The 11,656-nt window shown below is 34.3% G+C and overlaps 2 protein-coding genes across 2 annotated transcripts in view; both read right to left on the reverse strand.

The window, feature by feature from the left end:
- Positions 1-5,615: 5,615 nt before the first annotated feature.
- On the reverse strand, positions 5,616-7,763 carry LOC127831871 (uncharacterized). Its single transcript, XM_052356944.1, has 4 exons — positions 7,662-7,763; positions 6,899-7,105; positions 6,546-6,668; positions 5,616-5,953 (listed from the first exon to the last, which is right to left on the reverse strand). Exons 1-4 carry the CDS (start codon positions 7,720-7,722, stop codon positions 5,667-5,669), a joined length of 678 nt encoding a protein of 225 aa, XP_052212904.1. The 5' UTR covers positions 7,723-7,763; the 3' UTR covers positions 5,616-5,666.
- A 1,386-nt stretch (positions 7,764-9,149) lies between these two features.
- LOC127831482 (uncharacterized) overlaps positions 9,150-11,656 on the reverse strand; it is a 2,637-nt gene continuing 130 nt past the window's right edge. Inside the window, exons 1-3 of the mRNA XM_052356465.1 lie at positions 11,616-11,656; positions 9,823-9,932; positions 9,150-9,341 (exon numbers count right to left, since the gene is read on the reverse strand). The exon at positions 11,616-11,656 is cut by the window's right edge and continues 130 nt beyond it. Of these exons, the coding sequence (XP_052212425.1) occupies positions 9,150-9,341; positions 9,823-9,932; positions 11,616-11,656 (343 nt within the window). The remainder of the gene's footprint in view (positions 9,342-9,822; positions 9,933-11,615) is intronic.

Genomic DNA, 11,656 nt, shown 5'->3' on the forward strand with positions numbered 1-11,656 from the left:
GTGTGAGATGCGGGATGTTAATTTGCAGTCAGATGAACAATCAGATATGGATTACTCACATATACATGTATCTGATCTGCGATCTGAATTATGTTCAATTGATATGACTAATATATAGATATAAGTGGTAAATGGCAATATGGAACTTTTTGAATTACTTCGGTACACAAGTGTAGGGATTCTAGACATGAGAACCGCTGATTGTGCCTCATTAGCATCAGTAATTCAAATCACCATTCTTATCAAGACGGAAATAGAGCACACAGACATGCTGTCACATAAACTGCATCTTCTCGTCCGCTTGCAAACGTTACGGATCTGTTTGTAAAGTATAAATATAAAAAGATAATGATATATTGTGACGATATAATTTTGTTGTTATGAAGTTTAAATGGTTTCTAGCAAATGTTAATGACTTGCGAAATCCCAAAAATAAATTATATCTGTATATATAATGTATATATAGGTGTGTATGGTCGGATTGTTTCATGTTGTTGTTAATTTAAAATAACCATCAAAAACATGTAGAGATGGTGTTTATATGTACATTATATGTAAATACGTTATTCAAAATGTTTTTGCACATGCATTTCACGTTTATAATAGGAATACAACTCTTATGAAATGAACATATTTCAAAATGTATAGTCACGCATCTACAAAATGGTATAGCTGCATGTGAAAATGTCTTTTCGCACATAAATGTTTTTTGTTGTTTTTTTTTAAGTATTTACGTCCATGAAGGAATACATGTGTTTATGTCCGCGTTCTCTTTATGATAATGCTTTGTTTTTGTAATGCTCAAATGTTACCATATACGTAATCCATTTATGTAAATTATACGAACGTCGTCATTTCGAATATGTTAACACATTGTTCTGATGGTTTAAATAATGTTCATATAAAGCAGATTCCTGATTCTCTATACAATTATATAAGCGTACAGATATAGTTTTTTTTAATGCCTGTATGCAATTAAATGCATAATGTATTTAATTATTTCTAACTTTATTTGTGTATGGCAATAAATGCCTACATGGGTATCATTTCAATTGTGTAGGTTTTGAATATTGTTAAATACGTCTTACACTTACTCAGTCGCGTAAGTCATTATATATATATATACGAAATACATTTGTTTCATCTGAAATGTCCAAATGCTTTACAAAAATCTGGACTATTTTCTTTGTATTGTAAACCTGTTAAACCGTTAATGGTTCATCGGTTTTAGTACAATTACTTTATTATTGATGTTCATGTTAGGTTAAATGTGCACTAGTTACGCATTTTATTTGTAACTGTTACAAAACTTTGTTTCATCTGAAATGCCCAAACCATTGTATACTTTTCAAAAATCTGGACTATTTCCTATTTATTGTAAACCTGTTAAAACGCAAATGGTTCATCGCCTTAAGTACAATTACTTTATAATTGATGTTCATTTTAAGCAAAATGTGAACTAGTTACGCATTTTATTTGTAAATGTAACAAAACTTGGTTTCATCTGAAATTCCCAAACCATTTTCAAAAATCTGAACTTCTTCCTATGTATTGTAAACCTGTTAAACCGTAAATGGTCCATCGTGTTAAGTACAATTTCTTTATAACTGATGTTCAGTTTACGCAAAATGCGCATTAGTTACGCATTTTATTTGTAAATGTTACACAACGTCATATAACTTTGGAATTTTAAATGTTTGTTTTTAATTCGTCAATACCACATACATGTATGTTAAACGCTCCTTGTTGAATATACAGACGTAGTTAAATGTGGCAAAATATTTAATATAAAAACGTATATAAGTTAATTGTGTAATACATGTGTTTTTGTTACAATATTAGTGTAATGTTACTGGATGTATATACCTTACAATATAAGAGTTGAGCACTTACAATATGCTATAAGCTTCCATTGACCGAAAGTACTCTACGATTACAATATGTTATTCTAACGTGAAGCGTGAAACTTCTATTGATCAAAGCAACACAACACTAGCAGTGTGCTATTCCGACTCGGCACGTGCATAGTTTCTGTTGACCGAACATACATTATACCTTAATTCAAGTTGATTGTAAATGTGCTAAATGTACAAGAGACAACTTAGTTCGTGTTATTTTTAATTTTCAATAATTCCGTTATATTAAGAATATAATGTGTAAATATGACCATAATTCCAACGAAACATATTTAGTTTATAGTAGAATACAATTGTTCAATGAATTGAATGTGGAATTGTTAGCTGAACATGTCATTGGACGAATTTGGTTTATTTTATGTTACAAAGATTATTAACGAAGATGTTGATCGTTTTGTAAAAAATACTTCAATGCGCTTGTGTTTTTGTTGAAGTTTTTTCGGTTGATAATGCCAAGCATTTAATGTAAACCATTTTCGATTAAAACTAGGTATAAAACAGCTAGCGAATCTTAAAGTTATACGTTCATTGGTTCTTATGTTTTAGACAAAGTGGGTTATTCCACTTGAAAAATATATCATGTTTTGAAAATAATACTGAAGAATTCCGGAAATTTGAACAGTGAATGCACGTGATAAACGCGCCATATAAAATCGTTACAAACTCACCGTTTCTGTCCGACATAATGCAACAAAAGCACTGTATACTGCGATGTTATCTAACAAAATATGTATACAGAACGTTGAAATAAGTATATATTATTTTAATTGTGCTCATGAACACGTTACATCAACTATGGTATCGAATAATATGGGGTCATATTAGTTCTTTGATTTTTAATAAATGAATCTGACGCCATTCGCTCAATTGGCAAAATAAGAAGCAAACAATTTTTAGGTGGCTATCGTGAGCAAGAACTGGGCCCCGATAAGTGGTCAAGGTTGTATTGCATGTTGTCAACAACTTGGGCCACGGGGTGCGTTATGCACCCTACCTTTCGAGGAAAATAATCACTTCTTATCTCACCAAGACACATCCTTGTTGACAGACGTGTTGTCAAAGATGTTGTATTGAACTGTTGTTAAATATGCCGAGTAATTCCGGCCATATCGTTCTTGTGTGATGGCGGATTTGAAGAAGGTCAAAAACATGACATCACATAAGGACAGCAAATATACCCGCCAGACTAACACAACAAAGGGTGACAATACGGCCGGTCTTAGATTGTTTACCCTGTTTGTGATGCAATCGGATGTTTGTGTTACCAGTAAACCCGCCAACACACCAAACGAAAGAACAAAAAAATTAATAATGTTTCCCATCACTGCCAACGACTATAATTTGTATACATGTATATTTATGAGTAGCGTTCTGAAAAAAAAACTGGGAATAATGCATGTGCGTTAAGTGTCGTCCCAGATTAGCCTGTGTAGTCCGCACAGGCTAATTGGGGACGATATTTTCCGCATTAATTGGATGTTTTCTAAGAAGAGACTTCATTTTAACGAAAAATGTCTTAAACGCGTATAGTGTCGTCCCAGATTAGCCTGTGCAGTCCGCACATGCATTATGCCCAGTGTTCTTAGAACAAGACTCATACGTCGAACGTACTTTAAATGAAATAATTTCTGTTGGTACGGTTTTGTCGGCGAATTCATCGAAGCAGGATGACAGAAGATAAAAACATGGTGATACATCATGCTATGCTTAAGAAAACGGATTTTGTTGATAATATATACATTCTTATAATTCATAAGTAATGCATCTCTCTCTATCCTTTAAAACCGATGTATGACGGTAAGAAGAATTCTCTCCTGCTGCTTTTTAAGTTGTTATTATTAAAAAAAAAAAGAACCAATGCCAATTTCAATAAGCCCATGTGCAATACAAAACAAATATATTATCATGAACTCGGTGTCTGTAATATTACGTTTTCCTGCATGGATATTTTACCTACTGTTAGATTTGATTTGAGGTGTTTTGCTGCGTGTCGATTTAAAAAAATCATGTCACTTTCTGAAGTTCAACATAAACCATAAAAATAGTTCAATCCCATAAAAAGCATTGTTAAGCCATGCGTGGACTAATTCCTCTCTTAATATTCAACAAATTGAGATAGGCATCACTTTTTTATGTTTATGCATCACAGATTCAAATAAAATACATGTACTCATTTGATCACATTTAGTGTAAACTTCAATTGAGGAATACTCAATTAACGTTATTATCACAAATTATAACAGTTCTTCTTACTGAGAAATTAGTAGAAGCCGACAGTGTCAATAGTTTAAAAGTTGTTATCTTTTAATTGTTTTGATGAAAGGCGACGATTTTTTTTCATTTTATTAATATATTGATAACAAATAGAACGACAATACACAACGAGCATGTTAAATATGTCATTAACGGGTCAAGTATATTGGCTAAAGTCAAACGTTTATATACGCATCGCTGTTGTACGCATTAGTTTACGCATGCACAATATTTTCCCTAAATAATACTTTACAAAATGTTATACATGAAGTTTGTTTTGCATGATGCGTGTTCTTTTATGTTGATATACATTTGACCTTTAGTGACAATGGGCAGTATAAGCCCGTAGTGAAGACGTTTCATTATTAAACTTTTGAAGAACTCATACATTTAAAAAAATCCAATTTTAAAAGACAGCAAATGGAGCGTTTGACAAATGAAAAAGTTTGATACATTATCGTATTCGATTTTACACTATCAAGAGAGTTATCATTTACTATCGTGTAACAGTTTAATAATTACATACACATATCGTCATATAGTTAAATTTTGACATTTATCAAAACCCTCCATTTTCCAAATTTTCAGGCAGATATCTTCTACCAATGTTATATTGATGATTTTTTTTGCGAAACAATATTTACATTTCCAAAATGTTTTCTCCTATTTATTATATGCTTTTATTGTGATTTGAACTAAAGCCTACATACATCGCCTTTCTATAAAAGAAATCCTGATACATTAAATGCATAACGATTTTACTACTTCTAATTATTTTCTAACGCACGCTTAAAATGTCGCATTGTAAACTGTTTATATTTATAAAAAAATATATATTTTTGAGTAAAAAATGAATACTCTTTCCTTTTAAAGGGGCCTCTTCACATATTTTGGTATGTTTTGAAGTTTCTCATTAAATGCTTTATATTGATAAATTTAAACATCGGATCTTAAAAGCTCCAGTAAAAAATCAAGAATAAAAATTTAAAAATAAAAAAGATAACCCTCAGCAGGGCTCGAACCACTGACCCCTGGAGTCCTGGAGTAAAAAGTCTACCACTTAGAACACTCGGCCATCCTTCCTGATACAATTTCAGATGTAATTTATACTAAATATTAGCAATCCTCGTAGTTTCACAAAATATAACGACAACAACAGAACTCTCCAAATTATTTATTCGTTTCGCGTTGCAACGTTTTATAATTTTAAGGTTTAAAAATCGTAAAAAGATGCATATAATGGCTATTTTAGAGCATGGTAAATGTCCAGTATTACTATTTCCTCACAAATAGCATAACTTAAACGAAAATTTGCGAATCTGAAACAACATTTTTCTATTTTGTCAATTTACCAAAACGTGAAAAGGCCCTTTTTAGTCTTAATTATGAAAAAATACCACATTCAACATCGATATGCTTCTGCAACAAACAATGAACACATGTAAATGAATAAAGCACCATAAATATCATTATGTACAAACACCCGAAAAATGTGTATTAAATGATGAACAACGCTGTACCGAGGATCACGCCTAAGTTCATACAAATATATGTAAGAAAACCGAGGCCCATGCTTGATCTTCCGCCATTGACATTGATCGGAAGTGCATTAGGATCCACGGTTGGCCATGTCTTCTGTGCCTCGGTGGTTGTTGTTTGCGTCACCGGAAGTCGCGGCGTTGTTGTTGGTCTAGTTGTTGTTGTGATCACTGGTGGCGCTGTAGGTCGAGGGGGCATGGTTACCGTGGTGGCTGGAGGCTGTGTTGTTGTTGTTGTTTTCGTGTCTGCAATAATCGCAGCGGTTACTGATTAAAGGGGAAAAAGTTTAAGTCAAATAAGTTTTTTTAAATTAAATTGTTGAACAGTTAAGTGATAATCAGTGCGCACATGATCGTCCCAAGTTTAACGAAATTGTTTTAATGCAGTTTTATAAAACATACACTTGCATTTCTACAAAATCAACTAAGTTTGAATTGCGAGTCGATTAATATACTAATAAGGAAAGTGATAGTAAAACAAAACCACGGCGGACCTTTAAAAATGTTTAACATGTTAAAAATAAAATAGTTGATAGACAATGACAATTTAATAAAAGGTTTGATTCATATTTGAATATAAAACAGAACTGCACTATTTTCTATTTATAATAATGACACTATGTTAAGACGTAAATATACATGGGGTAAGTGTGTCTACCTTTTTATAAAATTCCACTGCAAAAAGACGTGCTACTGAGTTTGACATATTTATTTATAGAAAATAAATGTATCTGGTATATACCTGCTTTGTAAGATATCACCCCTAAGTATGCCTTCCTCAAGAAAGTATTAGCAGGCATAGCGTTACACTTGTGTAATATCGATTCACGAAACCTACCCTGAACGCAGGCGAATCTGAGTGGTCGTTTACAATAGTCCAACATCCAATCCCACGCGCCATCTGGTCTCCTAGCAACGGCGAAACATCTGTCGGAGCGTTCCAAATGACGAGGATTCTCGTCTATAATATAATCAAATGTACTTAATAAAAACAATTATTTGATTTCATTTCTGCCATGTTTTGCGAATGTCGTTTCATGTTTTTAAACACTGAAAGCACGGTTTCTGTTTCCAATAGACAATATTTATGTTAAGCTAAAAAATATTACATCTTTTATAGATACTATTCTATTGAACATTCGAAAGGCAAAAGGTACTATCCATTATTACAGTTTGTTCTATGTCCCTTACCATAGTCCCAAACGATTGCTTCCTTTCGGAACATGCCGGTCCAGAAATGGGGATCGTTCAGCACGACGTTGTCTTTGAAGATGGCGCTAGTCGTCAAGTTGACCGTCGCTAGGTAACCGTATGTCTCGCACAATGTGCGCGCGCCAAACCACGTGTTCGGATTGCTGCTCTCCAGGGCGCACATCGGGAACTGACCTTGACACTGCGCTGTAACAAAAACGGAAGAAATTATTGGTGGAATTATCTAAAGCCATTTTGTTTTGTTAATTATATAAAAACAGTGAAAAAAAAGAATTTTATAGGAGTATGGATAGGTTTTGACGTTTGAATGTAGGCTCGTGTAGGCTGATGGTTTAAAGTAGCATATACAGCATGAGTGGGTTTGGATTTGATGAGGAAGAAAACCAACATTTATAAAAGTATACTCGATAATGTAAAGTATTGAATTTAAATTTATAACCCGTCTTATTTTTGTACGCAACTAAAGGACAGACTACCATGTACGCAATTACGGTAAACCAAAAAAACAACAACATAAAAGTTCAAAAACATGCCAGATTTTCCGCTGTTTCTTTGTATTAATAATTCTGACAAAAAACTATGTATAGCAAAGAAAACAGTCCAATGCTCATATTGCATCACGTGTATGGGCTTTCATCAAATCTATGGTTTCACGTGGAACAAAAGCCTCCCGGTAATAATAATGCGTTAAACGCAATTACTCTTTCAAATTCCTACGACTATTTCCTACGAAGTTACTTACTTGAGAGGCAAGCAAAAGGACTAGGTATATTACAGTCCCGTGTCACCCAGTTGACCGTCATTGAGTTGAAGGCTACACATTCCCCCTGGTTAGGCTGGTTGCGATCCAGTCGGATTTCTTTGGGATCAACTGCAATGGGAGAATATGTGTATTACACATTAAAGGGACCTTTACACAGATTTTGGTACGTATTAAAGTTCGACATCAGATGCTTTATATTGATAAATATAAACATCGGATCTAAAAAAGCTCCAGTAAAAAACGAGAATATTATTGAAGAAAGAAAAAAGGAACCGTCCACTGGGCTCGAACCACTGACTCCTGGAGTAAAAGTCTAACGCTTATACCACTCGCGCATCCGTTCTCATACAATGAGTGATTTTTTACAAAAACAACAGAACTCTCCTAATTATTCAATCGTTTCGCGTTGCAACGCTTTATAATTTTCAGGTTTGTAATCGTCAAAAGATGCATATAATCGATATTTTAGAGCATGGTAAATGTTCAGTATTACTGTTTCTTCACAAATATAATAATAAACTACAACGAAAATGTGCAAATCTGAAACAATTTCTTTTTAATTTTGTCAATTTTCCTAAACGTGCAAAAGGCCCCTTTAATGATAATGTTAAATGCTATATTCGTCGTCGGCATGAAGTATCGGTTTTTAATGACTTTTTCGTGGCTTTCTGATTTTGAAAACATAGGAATTAGTCACTGTTCAATGTGTTCGTGTTTTATCGGTCAACCCACGTGATCAATGAAAACGGAGCAACAAATTAATGTTTTAAGAATATTTATTATTAATAGTCATAATAAGACGTGGGATTCTTACCGTGCAGACAATATCAAATATATGTATAACATCATAATAATATATCATATGTAGCATATAATTGCAGGTTTACATGGCTTGTTTTATCGTTTGCCAGAGTAACAAAAATGAAAAACTTGCTTTAAAAGCTCTGTCTGTATAAGTGATATATATTGTATGCCGTAATAACTATCAACTCTACAACTAAATGTGATGTACACTTCCCTGAGGCGAATTTAAGCCGAGACAGTCTAAGGGAACTGGAGACATGTCATCCCACTGTCTCCGAAAAATAAATATGTTTTTTCCTTAAAGACCATTTATTGAGTGATTTGGGTCATGTTTTAACAAATACTAGCCCTCAACACAACTCATATTGCCTTGTTGGTTGTGTGAACCCTCAATAACATTATTAGCATCATTAGCATGAGGCATTGTATTCACCAACTTATCATTGGTCAGTAACTTTCAGCCATGACAACTGCCTCGTCGTGCCTCAGCGTGGTTAGGACGCTGTTACTCTAACGCCAAACACATAAAATGACAACACATCTGAAAAGCTTTCAATCGTTACCAAAACAGATAAAACTTTGTCTTTTACAATATTGATTTTTAAACAATAAGGATATGGACAATACTGAAATAGAGACTGATCCACATAAAAGAATACTGTTCTAAGCGTAATTGTCCTCACCTCGCCGATAGACGGACACAGTGTTGATTAGAGGGTTTGGATTTCCGCACTGGGACATGACGGTCACCGTAGCGCTCGGCGGCTCCCCGGGACAGGTAGTGCGGCAGTTGCCTCCCGGAACCGCCGCCCCTGCCGTCGACGGTACGGCATCCAGGCAGAAACAGAGCTGACCCTAACAAAAAATGATATGACCTGGATTATGTTAACTTTACCATAACACCGGGGGGTCTTTAACTCAATAAAATTAAGGCGTTTAAGTTCGAACAGTTGCTGATCATAGTGACACAAGAGGATCTCATCCACTTTCTTATGTACGTATGTTTGGTATGTGAGTTTCCTCTGGGTACTTATTATGCAATCCCCTTAGCGCAATACCTTTTTCGGCAAACAAATATTCGAATCGCCTACACAACCAACAATGAAATATCAAACAATGATCATTCAATTAGCAACCATAATTAGTTGGAAATGATAAAAATTAACCTCCATCTTTGACTTCTAAGTTAGTAAAAGTATGCAGAGCGCATCGCAGTCATGATGCCGTGTTTACGGTTCAAAGTCACGTGTACGATCTCCACGTTCTTTTACGAAAAAAACGGGTGCATATGCTTATAATGGCTATGACGAAATACATCACACATTTTGCAACTGACCTGCATTCCTATGAAGGAGCTATTCTGACATTCTTTGAGGCACGTGACCAAGTGGTTGTCTACGATGTTTCGAGTTATGCGGTTGCCGAGCGACTGGTTTCTATAGCAACCTAAAATTAACAGATAGTGAAATTAAGTTAAAGAGTCCATGTAATGATTTAAACGGTAAATCCACAAACAATATGGGTCCCGATATTTCGGAATAATAACACGTGGGCGTTACTAACATTGCATAACGATAAGAGTAACAAGTAGGGTACCTATTTTGGCTAAACAATTAATCATATTTTTTATTCCCCGCTGTAAAAGAATAAGAAATGAAATGCGGCATCTTCTTACTCCTTTTGTAACATTTGTTTTTCAGTTATTTTGTTAATTTAATTATCGGAAAATGCCACCTAACAATACAAGAAAACAGTGTATGTCGGCACAAAAAAGTGGGTCTGGAAAGTGGAAACAGAAAACTTTTTATTTGGGACCTAGGCATAGTAGACAATCAGAATAATGAAGGTTGTCATATTGAAAAAAAAAGAAAAACAATAACATAATACAATGTCTAAACGCGGACTTGAACACTTACAGTAAGCACAATAGTATTACGTATATTTTAATTATAATTCAAACTACTCAAATGTCAAATATGTTTACAAACTTCAATTCCAAGAAAACCCCTTTGGCAATATAATTTTAAGTTGTTTCCGAAACTGTCGTCACTGAACCATTTGTCCAATAGCATGTCAGTATTTGTTTACCAACATTTTGTTCACATTATTGCTGTGTTTCATTTGGTATTAAAAAGGTGACCACAAACGCACTGGTCTTGTTCACACTTTTTGGCTTTTTTAAAAACCTAAACTGTTTTAAGTTTGCACAAGTATTGGCCGCAAAAAATAACACGTATAGAGAAATTAACAAGGGTGATGGAAACAAGTATTATAAGCTCCGACCTCTAGAAAGGTTAACTTAAAATACAATCGACCATTTCAACAGGCATAATGGTCACTGCGTTTTAATGTAAACTATTTGAAAGTGGTTTATTTGCTACCCATACTTTAAAAAGGTAAAACAATCCATACATAACAAATCGTTTTGCGCTGCAAACGCTACTTATTAATGTATTGCTATCAGTTAGAAAAATGAGACATTAAACATTAAGAACAAGAGCTCTTAAATGCCAATGATGCACACAGTGAGTTTAAAGCAATTATTACCTTGGATAAGATATCATATTTCGATATTGTTTCGTAAAGTCATTACTGACTGGGTGAGCACTGCTTGAAATAGCTACAATATCGGTAATATATTTTTATAAAGATTTCTGTGGTGAATTCGCATGTTATTTTACGCGACCGAGGTGTCATTATGTAACTATATAGTGAAAACGAATGCAAGTATAGGACGGAAATTAATGAGATCTTCCAAACCACACATACAGTCTATGGGCAATTGCACAAGAATACAGCCTGTCCTTTAGGATGCTGGGTGTGGTGCAAATTAAACTGTATAATATATGAAACCCGTATACAAACGAAACACCAAGTTACTTTACCCATTTATGCCTAGCGTCAAGAAAAAAATGCCTTGGCAAACAGCGTTGACCCCGATGAGACGCCGCATTATTCGGCGTCTCATCTGGGTCTGCGCTGTTTGCTAAAAGGAAGTTCTGTAAGAAATATTCTAAATATAGAAATAAATATACTAGACATCCCTAATTTTGGAAATAAATTGATCCAATTTAGGATGGGAGAGTCCACTAGGCATAAATGGGTTAAGGCATAAACTTCCACGCTCACCATCGACGGAGACGATGCTCGAGTAAGCCACATAGCGACCC

Source organism: Dreissena polymorpha, chromosome 5, assembly GCF_020536995.1.
Source record: "Dreissena polymorpha isolate Duluth1 chromosome 5, UMN_Dpol_1.0, whole genome shotgun sequence".
NCBI lineage: Eukaryota > Metazoa > Mollusca > Bivalvia > Myida > Dreissenidae > Dreissena > Dreissena polymorpha.